Below are 27,532 nucleotides of genomic sequence, written 5' to 3'. Positions count from 1 at the left end.
TTGATTCCGTACACTCGAGGAACTGTCTTTTTTTTATTTATGTACAGTTAACAGCAGAAGGTGACTATGACTGTGTTTTGTTGGGAAACTGTTTAGTGCCAACTGAATGACACTATATATATATATATATATATATATATATATATATATATATATATATATATATATATATATATATATATATATATATATATATATACACTGCATATACTGTATGTATATATACATATATACACATATATATACATAGAGTGTGTGTGTGTGTGTGTGCATGTGTTTTTGGGTGTGGAGATTATGACAAAGACTGTTTGATTTTAATAATTACGTCAGTGGCCACAAAAACACGTACATTATAAGAAACCATGATGGCTTCGTTTGGAGAGGAATTTAAGAGACAATCCTGATAAAAAAACTTCACATTTCTGATCTATAACTGTTCTACTGTACTGTTGTACTGTTGAGACTGCCTTTTTTTTATATAAACAGCAGTTAAAATAAATACTAATACACCACAGACTACTTTAATGAACAGCATTACATCAAAGAACATTACAGGACATTTCAGTGAAAGGGTACTACCTAGCATAAGGCGACTGGTAAATAGCAGAATTGCTTCAGAGATTCCACCTCACCAGAACATTTTTAAAAGGTTTTGTACATATCTTGTGGCCACTCACATACGAGTTAACATTTTCCAAATATTGAAGGAACCGACAAAAAGAACCATACTGAAATATGTATAGACTTTGGCACTGAATTAATGCCACTGTTTTTCCACGGAAAATCTCAAAAATGTAACAAAAAAAGTCACCAAGAAAAGGGGAGGGGGGGGGGAGGAGTGAGTCGACGGTCGTCGTATTTGCTCCAAAGCAAAGTTTCGTTATTGGAACATCCAAGGGAAGTCCGGTCACAGCCACAGTCTCTTGAAAAGACTCAACGCATAAGCCTCATCGTTACGTAAAGTGAATCAAAATTTAAAATAAAAACAGAAATGTCTGAAGATTCGGGCGAAGCTGAATTGAAAAAGACAATATCAATTTGTGTTTGTCACCTACCATACGGTCTTTTGAAGAGAAGTCACGGGAAGTAAAAAAAACATATATATAATATTGAAAATACAAACTCACAAAATTTCTACCATGCTATGTACGAGTCGAATCCCAATAGAGGGCACACCATGCAATTAGGAACCTATATGTAAGTGGCTGTTGTCAAAATTGATGTCCAGTGTAAGACGATAAAACAGAAACAAAAGATGGAGGAAAAGTCTCCCGCCAATAATGAAAATAATATGATCTGTTCCCCTGTCTGTCCCATACAGTCAAGAAACTCTGGGTATGATTTATTGCACTGTCTGTCTAGTACAGTTAAACCTGTGTATATGATCTGTTGTAATGTCTGTCCCGGGCTGTTAAGGATCTGGGAAAATTTAAACTGTCATTATGTGTCATAAATAAACAATGATATAATGAATATATACTGTGAATGAATATACATATTTATGTCACAGAAAAAATGGAAAATCGTTATTTTCTCGAGTTTTCGGAACCTCATTATCATACATTAAATTTTCTTCGGTGCAAAATGCGAATATCAACAGTAAAAGCTGACTTTTCGTAAATGAGTCGAAGAGCTATGAGAGAGAGAGAGAGAGAGAGAGAGAGAGAGAGAGAGAGAGAGAGAGAGAGAGAGAGAGAGAGAGAGAGAGAGAGAGAAATGGGGTATTAACGTCAGTTCTTCATGGAACTATTCATATTCTTTGGAAGGTTGAATTTCAAGTCAGTGGCCCCTGAAGGCTTTTTCCATATGAATAGGGAGTTTAGCTTCTGCATAATAATAATAATAATAATAATAATAATAATAATAATAATAATAATAATAATAATAATAATAATAATAATAACGACATTCACAAAGGGGAATGAATATGAATTACTCTACTGGAAAAAATGATACAAAATTTGTTTCTGGGATTTTTCAAAACTTAATACCTCGATAACCTTCCAGCTATATCCTTCAGGAGTAAAAATATATTAAAGAAAATAACGTCTTTGGATAATTATTATTACTATTATTATTATTATTATTATTATTATTATTATTATTATTATTATTATTATTATTATTCAGAAGACGAACCCTCTTCATATGGAGAAAGCCCACCAAAGGGGGCCACTGACTTGAAACTCAAGCTTCAAAAGAATCTGTTGTTCATTTGAAAGGCGTAACAGAGGGTAACAGGACATACCGAAGGAAGAGATCAGTCATTAGAGAAAAATAAATTATCACATTAATAAATAGTTGAGAATGTGAGTAAATTATTAAAATAAAAAAAGATTTGTTTCAGGATAGTAATGCATAACATCTTCGCTTGAACTTTTGAGGTTCCAATTGCAAAACATCCTCAGGGAGACTGTTCCACAGTCCAACGGTGTGAGGAATAAAGGACCACTGGAACTGAGGAGTTCGACAGCGAGGCACATTTACTGCATAAAGTATGCAGGAATTTTAATGCCCACGTTTAAGAACAAAAACACCCTAGAGATAATGGGTGAATACGTGGAGAGGAAATGTACAGTTTCAGTCAACACGTATAATATCTGTGTGCACAATATGATATGCCTATATCAGTGAATGCGTGAGAGTATGTGTGTATGTTTATATTTATGTGACATAACTCTGTACGCAGATAAAAATGTTTGTTTGACCAACGGAAAATACACTGCATCCCATGAGTTTTGAGATCAGTTAGTAAATATTGTTTAAACTATATATAGTTTTATATTTAAATAATGTGCTTCAAATGCATATATCTACCGTGCTCAGAATTCGTAAATATTTACAAAAGTAGGAGTTTTAAAAGAGGTATTATAAAGTGAAAAGATGGAAAAGTATATATCATTATATTCTGGAAAAAAAATTTTGGTTCAAAATCTTATTATAAAAAAATTACACTAAAAAAAATTCTTTATGTAATTCAAGATAAAAATTATTATATTCAAATGCGTAAAACGCATCAAAAATGGCAAAAAAAAAAGCCAGACATTTCCAAAAATCTTGCCTGAGAATCAGACAAAATGGCTAACGAATTGTTAACACAAACAAACACACGAAAGAATGAGTCAATATTCTAAACACAAAACTCTAAATTGCCAAATTCTACAAAAAAAAAAAAATCTTAGGCTCACAATCAGACAAATGACTACCGAATTATTAAGACAAACAAGCACACTACAGAATGAGTCGAAATAGTAAACAAAAAAACTCTTAATCGACGGGTACTCACCTTCCCCAGCGGGCAGTAATAGCGGCGTTCGGTCTTCCGCTCGTCTTCACAACCTCCGGTGACGCAACCGCCCTGGGCGAGACAGAAGGTGGAGCCGAAGCTGCAGACGGGTTTGTAGTCGTCCAACGAGGAGCACTCGTCTTCGGCTGTACAGGTCATCGTCCTGCAGAAGGAGGAACAGAAGGCCAATGACAGGTTGGAAGAAGAAGAAATTACTGAATTATGACAGAACCAGAGAGAAAGATAAGGTGCAACAGAGAGAATTTGCCCTCACCTGTCGCAAAAGATCTTCCCCATCCCACAAGAAGGCTTCAGAGGAGACGAAGGATTCATCAGGGGCGTGGGCTTAGGGCACGGCCACATGCACGCCCCTCCGGCAGCCTCGCAGGGCACTTGGCCATGCTGACACTTCAGGTGGTTGTACTGAACCTTCGCGTAGTCGATGTCTTTGCAAACGGACAGGACGCAGAGGTTCGTGGTCGGACAAAGTTCCTGTCGGAGAAATTTTGGTTCGTTAAAACAGTTATTTTGAAAGGCTGTATTTTGAAATGGCTGTATTTTGAAAGGCTGTATTTTGAAATGGCTGTATTTTGAAATGGCTGCTTTTTGAAAGGCTGTATTTTGAAAGGTTATTTTGGAAGACTATTTTAAAAGATTTTGAATGGCTGTATTTAGTAAAGCTGCATCTTGAAAGCTGTATTCTGAATGGCTGCATTTTGAAAGGCTCTATTCTGAAAGGCTGTATTTTGAAAGGCTATATTTTGAAATGGCTGTATTCTGAGAGCTGTATTTTGAAAGGGCTGTATTTTGAAAGATTGTATTTGGAAAGTTTTTCAATTTTGAAAGTCTGTTTTTGCAAAACTGTATTTTGCAAGGCTGTATTTCTAAAGGCTATTTTGAAAGGCAGTATTTTGCAAAGCTATTTTGAAAGGTCGAGTAACTGTACAAAAGTAAACTGTGGTTTTCTATTCGACAGCTGTATGTGCGCATGTAGAGGTGTATGCCTTTATAATTAAACGCAATGACGTCCCGCACCGTACCTAAGGTTGGGACTTGTTGTCTCGACCTTTCCTCGTATTGCTGTCAAATTTGAAGCTATGGCTACCTTAGTGTATGGATATTATGTGTTTATTTTGGTATGTATGTCCTAACTACGGAATTCTAGTAAGAAAACCAATAAATACAGGAACATTTAGATAATTCTGTGGGCTACAGCAAAGCTTTGAAATTCTTGTTTATTTTATATACCTACAAGAAAAATAGTCTAATTTTCCAAATACCGAAACCAAGGAAAGTCTCGAAATTCCTCTGAAAAAACGTATCCAAGACTTTTGCTAAATATACCATGACAGACTTCAGTCTCAACATATAACATGACAGCACTCTAATCTTTTAGCCAGTCATCAAATTAGCATGAATTTCACAGCGTTACAGCTGCGCATGCGTACATTCCACTGTCAACGTACTGCGCATGCATAGTTTAAGAGCACGATCATTCATAAACACGTACCCTAATAACTGCAGTAAACAGAATGGAGGTTTCTTCGAGAATAAGAGGCTATAGACCCTAGACATACAGTTATAGACTTTATTCTCGTCATCAGCACAAAGAAGGCTGCAACTCTCTCTCTCAATATCAGGTTCCTGATGTGGATCGATGCTCTTTTGTTTACTCAGAATTACCCGTCATCGATTCGACGTGGTTTTAGCATGCCAAAAGTAAGTCCGCCATATTGTGTTGGGGGTTTGGGAGGGGGGTTGGGGGTTCCCCTGCACTGTGGCCTTGAATCATCTTGAATATTCACGGTTGCGTTTTCTTTGACAATGTGAATAAAAACGTACTGTTATCCTGCTATACTGTCTGAAGAATGCCGCTCTTTCCACGTAATGACTTTACGTAATTTGTTTTCCCCCAGTAGGAGGTAGTGCCGTCAGTGCACCTCACGCGGTGCACTGTAAACATTACTTAAAGTTTTTCGCAGCGTCCCTTAGGCCCCTGGCTGCAGCCCCTTTCAGTCCTTTTACTTTACCTCCGTTCATATCCTCTTTCTTCCATCTTGCTTTCCTCAACAATTGTTTCAGTGCAACTGCGAGGTTTTCCTCCTGTTACACCTTTCAAACCTTTTCTTTTTTTACTCTCAATTTCCGTTTCAGCGCTGAATGACATCATAGGTCCCAGTGCTTGGCCCTTGGCCTAAATCGTATATTCCGTTTCGATCGCATTTTCTTTATTTAGCAAACCAGTCTTTGGAAGTCTATGGAGACTCTTTCACAAAGATACATAACTCAGGATTCCCAGAAGTCCGGCACCTTGTTGTCGCTGTCAGCTGAATAATTATGAGGATTCTTTTTCGTTCAGAAGTTACGGGCGTATATCATTCAGCAGGCAGAGCCTAATATTAACCGCAAGCCGACAATAATATCATTCATGTAGGTAATTGTAGCCTCGGGCGGAAAATACGACCCTCTTTCTGGGAACACGAATGAATACCTTATGGGGAAAATTAATGGACTTAATCACATTGACATTTTAGGCCAAGGAACCAATTGCCCAATTATTGTTGTCCTGGATACTCGCACAAATTATTGTTTCGTAAAGCTTTACTTTCTCAGCAGCAGTTAACGTTAGTTTCCTATTGTCACAGTGAAATCTACAGTATTGAATTGAATATAGAATTTAGGCCAAAGGCCAAGCACTGGGACTTATGAGGTCATTCACCTCTGAAATGGAAACTGAGATTAAAAGGTTTGAAAGGTGTAACAGGAGGAAAACTCGCAATTGCACTATGAATCAATTGTTAGGACAGGGTGCAGAGTAAGATGGAAGAAAGAGAATATGAAAGGTGGTGAAGTAAAAGGAACGAAAGAGGTTGCAGCTCGGGGCCGAAGGCACGCTGCAAAGAACTTTAAGTAGTGCCTACAGCGCACCACACGAGGTGCACTAACGGCACTAACCCCCTACTGAGGAAATCTACAGTAGCCAGTGATTCTATTAGCGTCATGCTTTGCAAAATACTCAGGCTGCGACCATTCTATGATAAGACGTTGATGCATTTCGTTGATTTAATGACGCAGCCAGCAGATGGTATCATAAACTTGCAAAAACAGAACTCTTAGATGTTTGCAAAAATCGTGTCCCGCTCTCGTCTAAGCTATGCGCCATTTATTATTATTATTATTATTATTATTATTATTATTATTATTATTATTATTATTATTATTATTATGAACATGAACCTTATTCATATGGAACAAGGCCACAGGGGCCACTGACTTGAAATTCAAGCTTCCAAGGAATATTACGGTATTCATTTGAAGAAGTAATAGAAGGTAATGGAAGTTACAGAAAGAAGAGATCAGTTATTAGAAAAGAAAAAAATATATTAAATTAATAAATAAGTAGATAAAAACGAAAGAAAACTATTAAGATACAAGGGGAATTGCTTTACACAGTCCAACGGCGTGAGGAATAAAGGACTTCTGGTACTGAGAAGTTCCCTAAAAGCTTTCTTCTATCCAAATCGAAGTAAAGAAAAAAAAAAGACATTTCTGACAATGTTTTATGAGAAAATGGGAAGGCAGTTCATGACAAAATACCTAACCTGACCTAACTTGGTGTCATTTTCTGTTGATTTACTTTTTCTTTTCTAATAACCGATCTCTTCTTTCTGTATTTCCTACTACCTTCTGTAACTAATTTTTAAATGAACATCATATTCTTTGGAAGATTGAATTTCAAATCAGTGGCCCCTGTGGTGGGATTGTTCCATTCGAATTGGGTTCATCTTCATCTTCATAATAATAATAATAATAATAATAATAATAATAATAATAATAATAATAATAATAATAATAATAATAATAATAATAATAATAATAATCTACAACTTCTTTCAAATGAACACCATATTCTTTGGAAGCTTGAATTTCAAGTCAATGGCCCCTGTGGTGGGCTTGTTCCATTCGAACTGGGTTCATCTTAATAATAATAATAATAATAATAATAATAATAATAATAATAATAATAATAACAATAATAATAATAATAATAAAGTAAGACTCAAGTTTTCATTACTCTGAAAGTAAATATACTATGGATAAGGAGGACTTCAATCTCAATACATGGTCTATTCATCTTAACGTAGCTAATTCTTCTACCTTCCCTGTCCTTGCAGTAATGAATAGCCTAAACCCTTAATAGCCTGTTGGCTGCGTTCTTAGTAATAACAAATCGTTAATTTACACATTAAAGTTTTATATTCATAAATTCTTTAGTCATTCCAAATTCCTTTTGACATGTTGTTCACTTCTTCCATTACCTTATCGATCTGGTGGAAGTAATGAACTTGGCTAATGGCATTTTTAAAGTTATAGTTACTTCTTATATAAACATTCAACAAATAAAAAGTAATGAATTGAGGGAGCTTGTAGCAAATGGGGAACGAAGCGTTCGTTGCAGTGAATAAAAAATATAAATCGGAAATGAATAAAGGCGATGCTTACAACACTCATGATGAACATGAGAAAAAAAAAGGCTCCTAAAAACGTATTTCTCATAAAAACTTTAGAACTGGAATTTAAAATTTAGGCCGAAGGCCCAAGCGCTGGGACCTACGATGAGGTCATTCAGCGCTGAAAGGGAAATTGAGAGGAATGAAAAGGTTTGAAAGGTGTAAAAAGTATACCGTAGTTTAACCAGACCACAAGCTGATTAACAGCTCTCCTAGGGCTGGCCCGAAGGATTAGACTTATTTTACGTGGCTAAGAACCAACTGGTTTCCTAACAACGGGACCTACAGCTTATTGTGGGATCCGAACCACATTATAGCGAGAAATGAATTTCTATCACCAGAAATAAATTCCTCTAATTCTTCACTGGCCGGCCGGAGATTCGAACGCCGGCCCTGCCGAGTGATAGCCGAGAACGATATCGACCAGTCCAGCGAAGAACTAAGAGACGATAACCTCGCAGTTGCAATATAAAACAATTGTCAAGAGACGGTAGAAAGTAAGATGGAAGGAGGAGAATATGAAAGTTGGCACTATAAAAAGAACGAGAGGGGTTGCAGCTAAAGGTCGAAGGGACGCTGCAAAGTGCCTCAAGTAATGCCTACAGTGCATTGCGCGAGGTGCACTGACGGCATTACTCCCCTACAGGGATGCTGCAAGGTATGACAAATAGTGTCTCCAGTAGCATTAAAAGCTGACAGCTGTCTTCTAGTATTAAATGAGCACTCTTAACGGAGACTCTCAGCGAAATCAACCTTTGTACAAGGCTATACACTTCAACCGTCTGTATACAGCAGAGGCAGTGTCGATTGCAATACAGAAATAAGCCTTTGGTATTCAAACATCACAAAAGACACAATCTCATTTACCACATGCCCAAGTTTCTCACAGGATTAAATAAACAATCACAAACATTAACAGAAGATACCAAATGCTAGAGTTTGTACTAATAGAAAATGTGCCACCTGGTTGAACTTTACAATTCCAGAGGTTCTTTATTCCTCACACCGATGGAGTGAGGAACAGTCTCTCTGAGGATGCTGCGCAATTGGAACCTCGAAAGTTCAAGCGGAGATGCCAAGCATTACTACCTAAAGCATTCTCCTTGTATTTTACTAGTTTACTTACATTTTTATCTGTTCATTAATTTGCTAATTGATCTTTTCTTTTCTAATAACTGATCACTTTTTCACGTATTTCCAGTTACCTTCTGTTACTTCTTTCAAATGAACACCATATTCTTTGGAAGCTTGAATTTTAAGTCAGTGGCCCCTTTTGTGAGCTTGTTCCATATGAATAGGGCTCATCTTCTGAATAATAATAATAATAATAATAATAATAATAATAATAATAATAATAATAATAATAATAATAATAATAATAATAATAATAATAATTGTTTTTGTTACTGTTCAAGGAAAAATGACAACAATAACTCATAGACTAGTCATGACAAGCCTCAAGGCATATATCATCTCGACATGGCCCCCAAATCCTAATTTACATGACGACTGATACCAAATTACCAACTGCCAATTGCCTTTATTTCCAAATATTGTAAGCAAATTTTAACCCATTTCCTCAAGAAGTTCAAGAGATATTGGTTCTAGGTCATACACATTTTCCAATATGGAGACGTCACGTGACATTGACGTATCTTCACAAGCATGGCATCCGATAGTACCAGTGAATGTCACCTTCCTAAACATTACTGATCAGTATCTACTTCCACATAACTTATATTTCTAACGCTTGCTGGGTACCAAGACTCTCTATTTCAGCGCTAGCATTCGCTCTCAACCTTCTATTCTTGAAAACTTTATCAAACTCTTTCACCAATCTGTACAGAATCTCTTTATCATCACCAACTAATACTGAAACATCTGCAAATACCTATCTCTTCTGATCCAACACTTTTGCGTGATGTTCTAACAAAAACTTTATTTCTATTATAATCTTAATCCTAGGAAATATGAAAAGCAAAATCCACCACAACTGAAGGCTGCCAAACACACATTGAAGTTTTAAAACGCTCAAGCCAAGAGGTGGTTCTTATCGATACTCGGGTCAGGAGGCGTTGAATCTTTTACTAGCAGTCGAGAAATAAACATCTCCAAGCTATTGAAACAGAGAGGTCTCACTTTGATAATCAGTTTCTTGGAAGAATAGGAAAATAAGCTATTTAAACAGTGAGACCCCAAACAGATAATCAGTTTCTTGAGAGAAGTAGAAAATACGGTATCTGAACAAAGACCTCACACAGATAATCAGTTTCTTGACAGAGGAGGAACGTAAGCTATTGAGAGAGAGAGAGAGAGAGAGAGAGAGAGACCTCACTTTGATCAACAGTTTCTTAAAAGAAGAAGAGGGAAATACATTATTTACAAAGTGAGACCTCATAATGATGATCAGTTTCTTGAAAGAAGAGGAAAATATGTTATTTGCAAAGTGAGACGTCAAAATGATAATCAAGTTCTTGAAAGATGAGGAAAATAAGCTGTTTGAACAATAAGACCTCACTCTGATCACCAGTTTCTTGTGAAAAGAAGAAGAAGAAGAAGAAGAAGAAGAAGAAGAAGAAGAAGAAGAAGAAGAAGAGGAAGAAGAAGAAGAAGAAGAAGAAGAAGTAGTAGAGAGAGAGAGGCAGAAGAAAAATTGCGACAGAGTGAAACAAGAAGAACAAAAGGTGGAGTCAAGCTGAGTCATGACAGCGGACACGTACCATGACTACAGACAAACCTACTTGACATTTAAGGATCCTCAAATATGCTGTTCGCGTATCCGTCCTATTGATCGAACTCAGACGAATATGACCTTCAGAGCTACTCTGGATAGAGATGGTGTAAAAGAGGACGCTGAACAGAGCTGCGGTAGGTGAAAATGGAATCGTATGATGCCCTTTTTTTAGTTTTCTGTAAAAGAAAACTGTTGTGCCCAGGCTTTGTCTGTCTATCCGCACTTTATTCTGTCCGCCCTCAGATCTTAAAAACTACTCAGGCTAGAGGGCTGCAAATTGGTATGTTGATCATCCACCTTCCGCTCATCAAACATACCAAATTGCATCCCTCTAGCCTTAGCAGTTTTTATTTTACTTAAGGTTAAACTTAGCCATAATCGTGCATCTGGCAACGATATAGGCCGGGCCAACAGCTGGCCGTGATTAAAGTTTCATGGGCCGCGGCTCATACAGCATTATACCGAGACCACCGAAAGATAGATCTATTTTCGGTGGCCTTGATTATAAGATGTACAGAAAACTCGACTGCGCCAAAGAAACTTCGGCGCATTTTTTACTTGTTTTACATAAGAGGGTAAATGGAACAGGGTAATTTCTTTCCTGAATAGACTAGAATATATAATTTAAGTCAAAGGCCAAGCGCTGGGACCTATGATGTCATTCAGCGCTGAAATGGAAACAGGGCAAAAAGGTTTAAAGGCGTAACAGAAGGAAAACTTCTCAGTTGCACTTTGAAACAATTGCTAGGAGAGGGTTGCGGAAAGTAAGATGGAAGAAAGAGAATGTGAACTGATGTACAGTAAGAGGGGACGCTGCAAAGAACCTTAAATAATGCCTACAGTGCACCGCGTGAGGTGCATTGACGGCATTGTCCACCTACGGGAATTACGCAATTTCATAAGGTGAAAAAGTGTTTAACAAATACACAGTAAATTGGTATCGAAGTGGAAAGATAAAAAGTATCTAAAAATTCATTTTTCTAATCCAGCAAAATTATTTATCTGTAACAAAAGGTATTCAAATTCTTCACAAAACTAATGACATACTTCCTGCAAAAGAAATGAACTCCTTTGCAAGTAACGTAGTATGTAAGAAAGCATTCGCTATTTATAATTAGAGGGAATAAGATGAAATTGGGTTGAAAGATATTTCCTCACTCGATTCTGTCGAATTAATAGGAGCGGGCTGCATAAATCTCTCTCTCTCTCTCTCTCTCTCTCTCTCTCTCTCTCTCTCTCTCTCTCTCTCTCTCTCTGTGAAAATGTTTACTTAATTTTTCGTCGAGTCATTCAAACAAGTGAAACTAGTGCTTAGAAACCCTCCCCTCTCTCTCTCTCTCTCTCTCTCTCTCTCTCTCTCTCTCTCTCTCGATCTGATTATCTATCTTTCATATACTTCTGACTTTACTGACCCAACCACCTAAGCAGTAAATTTATCACCTGAATAACTCATTCTCTCTCTCTCTCTCTCTCTCTCTCTCTCTCTCTCTCTCTCTCTCTCTGATTCTAGATCTACCAAGCTTTCAAATACTTCTGACTTCACAGAGGGAACCACCTATGCAATTAACACCCAAATAACTCTCTCTCTCTCTCTCTCTCTCTCTCTCTCTCTCTCTCTCTCTCTCTCTCTCTCTCTCTCTCTCTGGAGTAAAGCTACTTCACACACACACACACACAGCGTTACCAATTCCACCACATTACTCCACCGTCAAATGACAAGGTGCCGTGATCAATGGAGCAATTCTGGCACTGCAAAATATTGCTCCGTTACCCTTGACCACCAGTGCCAGGTAGGAGCAACGAAGCCTGACGCGACTGAGACGAAGTAATGGAGGGGGTGGGGAGGGGGGAGACGCCATTGTCGGACGGACGAGGAAAATAAAAGGATATAGCGTGTCGAACGGCATGACATCGCGGGCAGACTTCAACGCAAAACTCTTTATGTCTTTTTCTGCTTTCGAGTCGAAGAATGTAGTTGGTGGCTAATGGCAGCTAATGCTTGCTTCTTGTGAGTCTTTCTTTTCTTTTCTTTCGTGCTTTCTTTAAATCCTCAGCTGAAAAACCTTCTGGACAGAGTCAACAGACTTTATAAACCCCAAGCTCATAATCTCAGATAACTGCTCTTGCCTTTCTGTAACCTCTTTCTAATGAACACCGTAATATTCTTTGGAAGCTTGAATTTCAAGTCAGTGGTCCCTGTGGCGGGCTTGTTCCATATGAATATGGTTCATCATCTAAATAATATGAATAATTCAGAAAACGAACGAAGTAATAAGACAAAAACTGTCAAATTCTTATACTTGTCCCCCAACTTTTAACCAGATAATTCGCATTTTTATCGAATATGCGGCCATTCTTGAATAGAATAGAACATAGAATTCAAGCCATAGGCCAAGCTCTGGGACCTACGAAGTCATTCAGCGCTGAAAGGGAAATTTAGAGAGAAAAGGTTTGAAAGGTGCTACAGGAGGAAAACCTCAAAGCAGTTACACTATGAAACAACTGTTAGGAGAGGGCTGAGGAAAGTAAGATGGAAGAAAGAGAATATGAACGGAGGTACGCTCAGAGGAATGAACGGAGGTACGCTCAGAGGAATGAAAGAGATTGCAGCTAGGGGCCGAAGGGACGCTGCAAAGAACCTTAAGTAATGCCTGCAGTACACTGCGTGTCGGTGATGTAACAGCACGCAGCCTTGAGGAAGAAGGCTTAGCATGATTCGGCCGGCGCTAACGAGGTTCATATTTTATCCCACTTCTGTGATTACGGAGTCGATCGTGTTAAAAGCGACCTCTTAATTCCAGCTGGCAGGAAGTCAGCTCCAATACCTATATTCCTTTTTAGTTTTCTGTAAAAGAAAACTCCTTTGTCTGTCCGTCCGCACTTTTTCTGTCCGCCCTCAGATCTTAAAAACTACTGAGGCTAGAAGCCTGCAAATTAGTATGTTGATCATTCACCCTGCAATCATCAAACATACCAAATTGCAGCCCTCTAGCCTCAATAGTTGTTATTTTATTCAAGCTTAAAGTTAGCCATATTTGTACTTCTGGCACCGCTATAAGTACCAACAACACAGGCCATCACCGGACCTTGGCTGAGCTTCATGGGCCGCGGCTAAGAGTTTCAAGGACCGTGGCTGAGGCCACCACCGGACCGTGGCTGAGTTTCATGGGCCGCGGCTAAGAGTTTCAGGGGCCATGGCTGAAAGTTTCATACAGCATTATACGCTGTACAGAAAACTCGATTACGCCGAAGAAACTTCGGCGGATTTTTACTTGTTTGCTTTTGAAATACTTTTTTTTTTTAGAATCAGCGAGGGAAGGTTGACTTTAGACTTTTCAGCCTTTTTTACTGATTTTTCAAAAGGGGTTCAAATCGTAGCCTTGAATATTGTAAACGATTCTGTAAAGGGCTCCAATTTTAAGAGAGTGATCAGGTACTGATGATCAGGAATTACTGATCAGGAATTACTGATCACGAATTTACTAATCAGGAATTACTGATCAGGAATTACTGATCACAAATTTACTGATCAGGTATTGCTGATCAGGAATTACTGATCATGAATTAATGATCAGGAATATCTGATCAGATGTTGCTAATCAGGAATTACTGATCATGAATTTACTGATCAAGAATTACTGATCATGAATTTACTGATCAGGAATTTCTGATCATGAATTTACTGATCACGAATTTCTGATCAGGTATTCCTGGACTCAGGAAATTCAGTTGCAATAACCTGTTATTCCTAATTCTGGCACAAACTAAGAACTAAGTCCCACTGGAACAAAATCAGAAAGATTATTTCTGTATTAAACATCTCAGGCACACAGAGACATTAGAACAAAGTTATAGAAATATACTTATTATTATTATTATTATTATTATTATTATTATTATTATTATTATTATTATTATTATTCTGGAACAACCTACAGGGGCCAATGACCTGAAATTCAAGCTTCCAAAGAATATTACATTGTTCATTAGAAAGAAGCAACAGAAGATAATAGGGAACAGAAAGAAATCACTTAAGAAGTAAAAAAGAAAATAAATTAATAAATAAACAGAAAAAAGTAATTAAATTATAAGTATCTCAGAAGGTCATATATTGGTGTATAAACGTAAACTCCATTTTTTTTTTTTTTTTTTTTTGCTTTTTGTAATCTCCGAGGAACCAAAACTCCGAGTAATCACGCAACCTTCCCCGCCAAAACGCGATTACGTCACGAAACGCAAGGTCGAAGGAATTATCGTTTGTCAACCTTTGAGGCTCAAGTTTCATCAAGCGGGGAGAATATCGGGGGGGGGAGAAACAAATGACGATCGGCAGGACGCGATGCTTCGAAAAACCGACTGGGTTTGGTCAAATCAGAAAGCTGCGGAAAGCGTTTGATCTAATTAAGTTTCAAATTACAAAACGGAACAGCTGTTTGAACGCAAAAATTATTATTATTATTATTATTATTATTATTATTATTATTATTATTATTATTATTATTATTATTATTATTATTATTCAGAAGATCAACCCTGTTCATATGGAACAAGCCCACCACAGTGCGAACTGACTTGAAATCCAAGCTTCCCAAGAATATGGTATTCATTGGAAAGAAATTTACAGAAGATATTATTATTATTATTATTATTATTATTATTATTATTATTATTATTATTATTATTATTATTATTATTATTCACAAGATCAACCCTGTTCATATGAACCAAGCACCAACAGGGCCAACTGACTTGAAATCCAAGCTTCCTAAGAATAAGGTGTTTATTGGAAAGAAATTACAGAAGATACTATTATTATTATTATCATTATTATTATTATTATTATTATTATTATTATTATTATTATTATTATTAATAACAAGATAAACCTTATTCATATGGAACAAGCCCACCACAGTGCCAGTTGACTTGAAATTAAAACTTCCAGAGGATAAAAATCAACAAATAAATAAATAAATAGGTAAAAATGTAAGTAAATTACAATATGACATTTTATTTAATTTTCTCCCGGCCTTCGTCAAGACTAACGGCAAGACAGTAAGTCAGAGTGGCGTATAAAAGTCTTTGCTCTTTCCTTGTAAACAAGCGTTATTACGGGGCATTTACCCCGTAATTACGCTTTAATTAGTAAGCAACTTGTTAAGTGTCTTCTCTCTCTCTCTCTCTCTCTCTCTCTCTCTCTCTCTCTCTCTCTCTCTCTCTCTCTCTCTCTCTCTCTCGTAGCCGAAAACATGACTTTCGTAAAGTGAGTGTTCTTTCTATCATTTTATTTTCTCTTCTAGAATTGCTAAATTCACACACACACATATGTATATATAGATGTACACACCCTGTATATATTATATATATAAATATATACATATATGTATGTATATCTATCTATCTATCTATCTATCTATCTATCTATCTATCTATCTATATGTGTGTGTATACACATATATGTATATACATATATTCATTCACCTAACCTAGCCTAACCTAACCTTTCTGACATGGCCCACAAAATCCATATCGAATACCCCACAAGGGAAAGCTAAAGAAGGCTAAGTGACGATGTATCATATGTAAAAACAAAAAATATTATAATTTCAGAGATATTTAGGCTCACTTCAGCTCCTCTAGGAGACAAAATACTTTCATTATTATTATTATTATTATTATTATTATTATTATTATTATTATTATTATTATTATTATTATTATTATTTCGTTAAAAGAATGGCACTCTGTATGCCGTTGAGCTTCTATTTCGTTCTTTCAGTTTGGCATTTAAGTTTCTTCGTTTCAGCAGGTAAAAAAATCAAATATACCCTAAATTATATTGTGCATTCTTCTTCGTTCTGAGAAAGCCATGACACGTGGGCCACACTGAAACTACTTTCCTGGCATTAAGAATTTCACGAAAGCTACTTAAATATATATCGAAATTCGACTGCCAATCTCTTCTAGTCCCACAAGGAAAGGAAGAGCTCATTCATGCATTATACATTTAGTTTTGAGGCTTCTGGTGGAAAGCATACCCAAGAGAAATGTAAGGAAATCGACTAGTGGAGAGGCCATTGTGCTTGCTAGGCCTATATGTTTCTGGTGAATGTGTGCAGTAGACCTCTTTGTGTCATGAAAGTTTTTTCACCCGTATCAATGAAATAAAGGTAAAAATGGGAGAGATTCTCTTTAACAGAGCTTCTATCAAGAATGGAGAACATGAAACAACTTCCCACGCAAAGTTAACAGACATTCCCGAGCAGATAATAACCTAAAACTTGAAGAACCTCGATCACATTCCCAATATCAGACAAAGCTAAAGAAAACGAGAAGGGTACAATGCACAGAAGCTACAATGGAAGCTTTTTGTTTGTCGGTTTTATTTGTAACTTCATTAAGGAACAATATTTTAATATTAGGTCCGTATATTAACTTCCATATCACCGTCAGTAACGGAAAATAACAATATTTTAAGTAAGAATGTGGCTTAAGACCAGTGAATGAATAATTTAGCCCCACCAGCTTGGCGCTGTTATGAAATCGATAATGCATTCGAACGCGTCGTCGACGCTGACTTCGGCTTGTGTAAAACCGCAACATCTGAAGTTTTGTTGAATAAAGTCCTATTTTTCTACTGGAAAAAAAGAACATTTATATAGGCCTAATAAAAAAAACTTATCTATTATAAGATAATGAAAGTATTCCACGATATACGTCATAACAAACGAAACTTTTTTTTCTAGTGAAGACCAAGAAAACGGACACGAGCACCTGCCTGACGGTGCTATGACGACCGAACTTGTTTGCGGCTACGGTTTGATGACACAGTCGTTGCGAATTGCGATCGACTCCTATCGGGGGTACGCAAGTCCACTTACGTAAAGTGCTCTTTCGAACTAGCAATCTATATAGGTTAAATTGTAGCTTTGACTGTAGGACGTGCGTATACTCACTAGGAGGTGAGGCAAAATCGTGAAGAATACTCTCTCTCTCTCTCTCTCTCTCTCTCTCTCCTCTCTCTCTCTCTCTCTCTCTCTCTCTGCTTTTTCTAATGAGTGTATGGAGAGACTTTGTATGAAGGCAAAGTTACTGATGTCTGCCACGATAATAATAATAATAATAATAATAACACATAATAATAATAATAATAACATAATAATAATAATAATAATAATTTTCCATTCTTGCATTATAAATAGAATCTTGGCTCCAAATTCCAATATAACAAAATGTTAATCATTCTATTAAAAATAACTAACTGCATAACTAAATAACTAAACAACTGATAAATAACAACTATGATAACACGAGCTCATTCATCTTTGCTTTTACAAGTTTTGAAGAGATGTTAAAATATTCAGAGAGAGAGAGAGAGAGAGAGAGAGAGAGAGAGAGAGAGAGAGAGAGAGAGAGAGAGAGAGAGAGAAGTGTGTATGTGAGTCTCAGTTAAACAACTTCAGAAACAGACGGATATCCAGTTTTTTCATAAATGCGTTGTGAGAGAGAGAGAGCGAGCTTTTATCGAAGACACAAGACTGCACGCGTCTCAGAGGCAGGCTTAATGATTCAGTGGGGGCAGAAGAAAGCAAAACAGCTAAAATTATCAAGACAGTCCCATTATTTACAGCTCATCTTCCACCGAAAGAATTCTAGATGTAAAATTTAAGAGAGTCGCCCATCTGAAAATACCACTATTAAAATGACCTTTTAGACCGATTAAAAGGGTCAAAAAATTAAAATTTAATGTCCCCCAAAGGGGGGAAGGGCAGTGCCGTCAGTGCACCTCAAGCTGCGCACTGTAGTCGTTATTTGAGGCTCTTTGCGGCGTCCCTTCGGCCCCTAGCTGCAACCCCTTTCATTCCTTTTGGCTGTACCTTCGTTCATATTCTCTTTCTTCCATCTTACTTTCCTCAACCCTTTCCTAACAATTGTTTCAACGTTATTTTGAGCGCTGACTGACCCCATGGGTCCCAGAACCTGGCCTTCGGTCTAAATTTTATATTCCAATTCCAAGGATCATAAATTTGGAATTCGCCTTTCTAAGGTAACATCAGAAGGTTGGAGATGTTCTATCCATGTTATATAAAAATGATTAGGTTTTAATTTTACAGAGACGACTCCAGGAACTCAGAGAACTGGCCAACTTTATTTTTACATGGGAGCTACGTTTTAAATTAGGTCTTCCAAGAAAAGGATGAAAAACAATACATAACGTGGGAAATTTTCGAAGTCAATGTAACCTTGAAATATAAAAAATATCAAAGTTAGTTTTGAGAAATCTTGTATAACATTCAAATAACTCCGTCAAAGTTTCACATAGTTTATTCAACGTGCTGCGTTCTTCACAAAAAGGGAATTTTATTTTCTGTTTCATTTTTCCAAGATACGAAACAATGTGAATCTGGATATAGAATTTAAGCCAAAGGTCAAGATCTGGGCCCTATAATGAAGTTGAGAGTTAAAAGGTTAAATTTAAAGATGTAACAAGGGTGAAGCCTCGTAGTTTCCTGTGAAACCATTGTTAAGAGAGGAATGAGGCAAGTAAGATGGAAGAAAGAGAATATGAACGGAGGTACAGTAAAAGGAACGGACAGGGGTTGCAGTTAGGGACCGAAGGGGCGCCGCAAGAAACTTATGTAACATCTACAATGAGCAACGTGAGGTGCACTGACTGACGGCACTACCTCCCTACGCAGCACTTTGTGGTATAGCAGACAAGGCTATCTAGAGAAAAGCAGTACTCGAAACAGAGGTCAGAAAAAGTCAACGTGAGGCTGAGATCATTGGGGATGAAGAACACTCACAACTAGCCAAACGGTAAGACTTATACTGCTGTGCGTATCTTTCAACCTCGCTGATTATCAACCATTTTGGTATGTTAACTCCAGTATCTAAGAGAATTCATCTATCTTGATTCATCTTTACCTTCTGTACAGAAAGAGACAAGCTTTATAAAAGGGTGGAATTGTTTATCTCTTAGCTGGTATAGACCAGATTAACCCAAGACCTTGAGAGATTACTTTCAAGCACTGGTCAATCGGATCCTTGGACTCAATGACTCTGGGGTCAAGTTAAGATCAATAACTCAGGCGATAGGAGGGGAAAGTTTCTGAGTCACTAAGAGTAGTCGTCAGTCATTTTTTATATATACTGGTACTTTTCTCAGAAATAATGTCATTGTTATTGGGTTTGAAAAGAGTTTCTTTTTTTTTTTTGCAACTGCATAAGAATCCTCTGCTTGATTTTGTGACTGGCTGATTGCAAGTTATCTGGCGTAACAAGGGCCCAGGGTCAAAAACGCCATCAGAGGCTAGCGAACTGTGACTCCTTTGTACTAACTGACCTCCCACAGTTTATTTATTTATTAATCTATTTTTTCTGTTGTAATAACTAATCTCTTCTTTCTGTATTTCCTATCATCTGAAACTTCTTTCAAATGAACGCCATATTCTTTGGAAGCTTGAATTTCAAGTCCGTGGCCCCATGTAGGGTTGTTCCATATGAATTAGGGCCTAGCTTCTGAAGAAGAAGAAGAAGTAGAATAATAATAATAATAATAATAATAATAATAATAATAATAATAATAATAATAATAATAATAATAAAATTAACCTTTATTGAGATTAAACTCAGAGAAACGGCTGTAAAATAACGAAAGTGCGGGGTTGGCAGAACCTAACAAGTGAAATTCTTCTCAAGTACAGCCGAGAGCTTAAGGAATGGAATACAGAGTTTAGGCCAAAGCCCAAGCACTGGGACCTATGAGGTCATTCAGCGCTGGAAAGGAAATTGAGAGTAGGTAGGTTTGAAAGGTGTAACAGAGGGAACACCTCGCAGTTGCACTATGAAACAATTATTCGAAGAGGGTGGAATGTAAGATGGAAGAAAGACAATAGGAACAGAGGTACAGTAAAAGGAATGAAAAGGGGTTGCAGCTAGGGGCCGCAGGGACGCTGCAGAGAACCTTAAGTAATGCCTACAGTGCACCGCCGAGAGCTTAACCGAGAGCTTAAGTGAAGTTAAAATACATTGGACTTTACCGGTTTTCACTGAAAACACACTCAGCTATAGATATTTTCATTGGAAAACCATTTTCTTTATAAAAACAATGAGATGTGGCTTTTTTTTTATACTTGCGATGTCAATCTCAGTTTTAGCGACATGTAGTCATCACAGGGCATTTAGAAGTACTGTAGTTCACTGTAATAGAGTATATTCCAAGCACATTTAGTACTTGACTCAGACAGCAACGATAAACAAGGGAATAACGTTAGTGGAACGATTTAAATAGCTAAATAAATCTGGATGCGCTGTTTTGTTCTAACAGGCCACACCCTAGTGACCTTATATAGTGTTTAACAGACTTTAGTTAACCAAGAACATTGTATGTTGTACTTATTATTCAGATACAAAAACAAATTAGAAAATTTCATCAAAAAGTCAATATTTTTCTCGTGATAATTATTTACTGTAGGCCTCCCCCCCAAAAAAAATGCTTCAAAATCTATAAAAAAAAAATCACTATTAAAAATATTATTTCTCCATAATATTACTAAGTCTATGTAATAAATCACTCAAAAAACCTAAACCACTAAAATATATCGCTCAATAACGTAAATCACTATACTAAATCACTTGAAAAAACCTAAATCACTAAAATGACAGGTATATGTTGATACAACCTCCATTTCGGCGAAAAGGCCAGATGAAATATGACTCACCCATCCGGTGTTACAGGTACTAAGCGAAGTATCCGATTCGTCGATTGGGCCGCCTTGGCAGGGGACGCTTAGGAGAGCCACTAGACCTGAAATAAGATGGGAGAAAATAAATTTACACTCGAATCATAAATTCTTTTATACACACAAGGACTTGACACGTAGATTGGTATCTTAGGTAATAAATACTTTAAATATGACAGCTAAGGATTATTAACTGATTTTAGTGATGGGTTTGGCCCCGTTGTTTCTAGACCGTGGGTCTAGCCATGAAAACAAGTTAATTGCAACATAAACTAAGTATTGCCATAATTACGATTAATGCAATTTCAAGTTTAGGCTGTTATGCTTTTAGCACTCCTATTAACAGGTAGGATGAATGGACATTTAAGCTCTTGAGATTAGGCCTAATCAGATCATAAGGTCCTCTTAGTTCCAGAATGAGACTAGATTCGAAGGTGCGTGTATAAAAGTTAATAAAATTATATTTTTATCCTTGGTGCAGTTAAGAAATATAATGGAATGGAATGGAATATGAAATTTAGGCCAATGGCCAAGCGCTCGGACCTATGACGAGGTCATTCAGCGCTGGAAGGGAAACTGAGAGAAGAAAGGTTTATTTGAAGGTGTAACATGAGGAAAACCTCTCAACTGCACGTTGAAACAACTGTCAGGAGAGGGTTGAGGAAAGTAAGACGGAAGAAAGAGTATATGCACGGAAGTACAGCTAAAGGAATGAAAGGGGTTGCAGCTAAGGGCCGAATGGACGCCATAAAGAACCTTCAGTAATACCCACAGAGCTCCGCATCAGGTGCACTTGAGTATACCTTAGTTTAACCAGACCACTCAGCTGATTAACAGCTCTCCTAGAGAGGGCTGGCCCCAAGGATTAGATTTATCTTACGTGGCTAAGAGCCAACTGGTTACCTAGCAACGGGACCTACAGCTTATTGTGGAATCCGAACCACATTATGACGAGAAATGAATTTCTATCACCAGAAATAAATTCCTCTAATTCTTCACTGGCCAGTCGGAGAGTCGAACGCTGGGCCAACAGCGTGCTAGCCGAGAGCTCTACCCACCCCTCCAATGAAGAACTATGAGGTGCACTGACGGCACCGCTACCCTCCTACGCGAATATCTTAAGAACATATTGTTTTGAGGATCATATTTCTTGTACCCTGTCAGTCATTCTAATGTATTTAAAATTACACATCAAAATCCTAACATGCAAGTAACTTTGTATCTAGTTCCAAGTACCTTCAGTTGTTTTATTAATGAGTTATGACGGGATTAACTGCCATTATAGTTTTAAATATAACTGATAACACTTGACAATATAAACACAAATACATCCGCTGGTATCTCAAGGGTTTTAAAATGACTGGAAATAAACATTAGCATATCCCTTTCACATACACATGCCTATCTAGGCTCATTCTGAAACTACGAGGACAACATGAGATTAGGCTTAATCTCAAGAGCTTAAGTCTCCACTTATCCTATTTATCAAAAGAAACGCAAAAAAATAACACCCTAAAATGGAACTTGTATTAATCATAAGTACAGAAATATTTACAGTTAATGTGGTCATAAATTCACCATTAACTATAATCACTTATGATCCTAAACCGCCATATTTAAAGTTTTATCAGTTATAATGCAAGCCATAACTGCAGTTGCTCTCATCTTAACTGTATTTATAAGCTAAACCACAAAAAGTACTTAGATACAAAGTTATGTGCATTGTATCACCGTAACCTACCTGACGGTAGATGACGGAATGTTACAAGTATTCAAAGGTTTAAATATTTAGTCTCTGAAAAAATCAACATATGTCGTAATACATGCTTAATAATAATAATAATAATAATAATAATAATAATAATAATAATAATAATAATACAGTCGGAGGGTCGGCTTGTCGGTTAGGCCTAAATCACACCTCAGCTCCGGGCGGCCAGAGACCAGTCAAAATTCAATCCACTAATCCATCGGCCAACTGTAAAAAAACGCTTGGTATATACGTATACCTGTATAAAATATATTTCAATAATAATAATAATAATAATAATAATAATAATAATAATAATAATAATAATAATAATAATATTTTCAAACGTTCGGGAAGAATAAACATCAAGGAAAGACCATTTACCCATTTCAAACGATTGATGGTTACTTCCCATCTACGGCTATACCTAGACTTTTTCTTAGTCTAACCATTTCTTTAATGGTTAATTTTCTTTGAATTTACTCCAAAACAAACAGTTATTTAACACCTACATCTGTCTGTATCTCAACAAAGAGCAAAATAAGATTCATAATCGGGAGAAATTATGAAAATTTCAAGAAACGTCTGTCAGTCGGCGGTTGGTAGCGCAAAGCACTTCGTAACGATCCTCAACTGGGCCATTTTAACTCATTAACTAGAGGTCAAGTGAAGAGGGTCAGAATATGCACGAAATATGATTACGAATGGCCTTGGACGTCCAATCAATCCTGTCCAAACTGACTTTAAAATCCTTTCTTTACGCGCAATGTACGTGGATTAGCGAGCTGATAATGCTTGAGAGAATGTACGTTTGAGCACGCCATCATTTCGGCTTGAAATTACAGGTAGCCACTTGACCATTTTTCATTTAATGAAAGCTCAAATTATCAGAGTTAAATAACGTGATTTTGTTTCTATGCTACTCGGGAGTCTTTTTCCATTTTGAGGATACAAATTACCGGAACGGATTTCACATAGTACTAAACCTTGGCTTACATTACCAAGTTCTACAGCTTCTGACCTAATTATGAATGAGTACCCGTGTCAGTTGGGGTCAATGATTAAGGAATAGGCAAGCACCCTCTTTCCTACATACATTTTGAAAACCGGAAGGCTCTGCCAGTTTTTCTCAACGGGGAAAATGAAAGTTTATTATAAATGAGTCACGTGACACGTAAACTTCAAAAATACAAAAGTTACGGACATATATTACGAACAAAAAATGTTTAGAGTTGGCAAACGTATGAAACGTTTTACCTTAGGAAAGCCCCTATATAGTACCAGGTAGCTTCTTTCAACCAAACCGCACAGTCCAATTCAGTATGGTGACAGCCATCACTAAAGTCAAAGGAAGACTGAGTGACCAGAGACTCCAGAGTCTATATGAACTCAGAACAGGAGTTTCTGATGACAAATACGTTAACGAGCTTGAGCCTCGACTGAACTACCAGCGCAATAATTAGTATTAAGAGTCTTCGACTCGCCCAACAATACAAGCTACCGATCATATCCCAACCATACTCATGGTGTATTGTATATACTACTATTGTCTAGGCTATTGTATAGACTATTATACAGACTATTGGTAGACTGTATGGACTATTATATAGGCTGTACGTATATTGTATAGACTATATATAAACTTCAGGTAAGCTGTATAGACTACTGCATGGACAGTTATACACTATAGGCATATTGAATACACTATAGTATAAACTATGGGTATATTGTATAGACTATGTATAGCGACAGGTATATTTTATAGACTATAGGTATATTATATAGAATATTCTACAGACTATAGGTATATTATATAGACTATTGTATAGACTATAGAAGTATACAATACAGACTACAGTATGTTATATCACATAGACAATATACCATATAGACTATGGTATGTTGTATAGACTACAAGTACAGTCAAATACATGCCATAATATAGCCGGAAAGTTACAGAGAAGTAGAAAGAGAAATCGGGAAAGACACATAATGGGACATACCCCAAAAATAGACCTAGGTTTAAAAGACGAAATATATATATATTTATATATATATATATATATATATATATATATATATATATATATATATATATATTCTTAGTTTCAAATCTACATCTAAATGCTTGGCTAGAGTATGGTGTGGTATTTATAACACTGAAAACACTTAAATACATAATAATTCTTAACGCTACATTCTCAGTACTAGATTTTCGTGGGATTAGGGCAGGTTGTGTAATACCTTTAATTAGTTTATTAGGTTGAATTCATCTTTACATACGAGTATATATATATATATATATATATATATATATATATATATATATATATATATATATATATATATATATAATTTATAATTCTCTTGCGGTGATATTTCCGAAGTAGAGCGAATTGGATATCAACGATATTTGTAGCTTAATGTTTAGTGTTTGTCAACAACAAAATGTCACGGTGATGTGACACAAATTCATGTATATACATATATATATAGGCTATGTACAAATACATATATATAAATAATATATACATATAAACAAATAATGATTTAAAAAGAAGCCTTAGCTTAGCTTCTACTAGTAAAAATGTCAGCTATCTGTAAAGGGCAGCAAGGCATTAGGAAACGCTTTGAAAAGATACTCTTATTTCAACGCGCGCGATATTTTCGCCAATTCTGTGCTTCTGAAAAATACAAATCTAAGTCTGTGCGCGGACGGTGACACTGTGCCAAACTATATTTTTTTTTTATGTTCAGAAACTCTTCTAAACTTACTTGATTATCTGCTTTCTTTTCCTAAGTTTGAAATAATTCAGTTACAGATGTACAGAATATGTATATGTATGTGTATGTATGTATGCATATATATAATATACATATATGTATATATACTTGCACGCATATATATATATATATATACATATATATATTATATTTACACACACACACATATATATATATATATATATATATATATATATATATATATGTGTACATATAAATACATGATATATATAAATTTATATATATATATATGTGTGTGTACATATATATACAAAATATACTTATATATAAATTTATATGTATATAAGTATATTTTGTATATATATGTACACACACATATATATATATATTTATATATATATATATATATATATATATATATATATATATATATAAATTTATATATATTTTTTATTATATGTACATCACCATATATATATATATATATATATGTGTGTGTAAATATAATATATATATATATACATGTATATATATATATATATATATATATATATATATGTATTATATATATATAATATATATATATATATATATATATATATATATATATATATATATATACGTGCAAATATATATACATATATATGTAATTACATATATGCATACATACATAATATTACATATACATTATTCTGTAACATCTGTAACTGAATTATTTCAAAACAGTGAAAGAAAGCAGACAATCAAGTAAGTTTAGAAGATTTCTGAACATAAAAAAATATAGTTTGCACAGTGTCACCGTCCTGCACACTTAGATATTTAGTTTTGATGTTTGTGTTGTAATATATTATATATATATATATATATATATATATATATATATATATATATATATATATATATATATATAATATATTACAACACAAACACCTGCATACTATATATAATATATATATATACTGTATATACATGTATATATATATATAATATATATATATATATATATATATATATATATATATATATATATGTATATTCCTCTTAGTTTCCCAATCATTAGTCTGTAACGATCAATGGTACATTTACAATAACTCCAATCACCCTTCGAGGTTCCTGGTGTCGAAACTACACGCACGCTATCAATATTCAACACACAAAAAATAATTCCGTTGAAAATTCTTATAAAATTAAAAACAACAAAATCAAAAACACGAAAAAGAATAAGTCATTCTCTATTATATTGCAGTTTCAATAAAGGTTTCTTTAGATTATTTTTTTTTTTCAGCCGGTCACCTTGACACTGCATAACCCCGGTCCCGAGAGCGCATGAAAAAACTATCTGTATAAGCTGGTAAATCAATTTAACCGTATTCTTATTAATAAGAGTGTCCTGTGGGTGTATAATCTTACCAACTAAGACGATGATTCTGTCGAATAATCCTCCTCCGCTCGACACTTCCATTATCTTCTATTTACAAAAAGAACTTATTTCCTGATTTCCACATCGATAGAGACACACTTCCTCACTCTTGCTCGCTCCACGACTGACTGGAAGTTCCCTACGGTACCCGTAACCTGCGGTGCCTGCCTGCGTACCACAGGTTAAATAGGAAAAAAAAAAAACTATTGGGAACCATTTTCTTCAGGATTGTGGCATGCGAGTGTCCATCTTCTATTTCAGTGCCCGTTTTCTATTGTGTGTATAGTTTATGGATGACTATTGTAAAAATTCTCAGAGCTGGATTGTGGAAGTCTCCCTCG

General features: G+C 35.8%; 1 protein-coding gene across 1 annotated transcript in view; it reads right to left on the bottom strand.

Annotated features, from left to right (window-relative positions):
- LOC136841137 (uncharacterized) overlaps positions 1-27,532 on the bottom strand; it is a 128,104-nt gene extending 100,572 nt beyond the window's left edge. Inside the window, exons 1-4 of the mRNA XM_067108182.1 lie at positions 27,182-27,532; positions 21,256-21,341; positions 3,561-3,778; positions 3,287-3,449 (exon numbers count right to left, since the gene is read on the bottom strand). Coding sequence (XP_066964283.1) covers positions 3,287-3,449; positions 3,561-3,778; positions 21,256-21,341; positions 27,182-27,233 — 519 coding nt within the window. The 5' untranslated portion in view covers positions 27,234-27,532. The remainder of the gene's footprint in view (positions 1-3,286; positions 3,450-3,560; positions 3,779-21,255; positions 21,342-27,181) is intronic.

Source organism: Macrobrachium rosenbergii, chromosome 8 (genome assembly GCF_040412425.1).
Source record: "Macrobrachium rosenbergii isolate ZJJX-2024 chromosome 8, ASM4041242v1, whole genome shotgun sequence".
Lineage (NCBI taxonomy): Eukaryota > Metazoa > Arthropoda > Malacostraca > Decapoda > Palaemonidae > Macrobrachium > Macrobrachium rosenbergii.
This window is presented reverse-complemented; position numbering and strand designations above follow the sequence as displayed.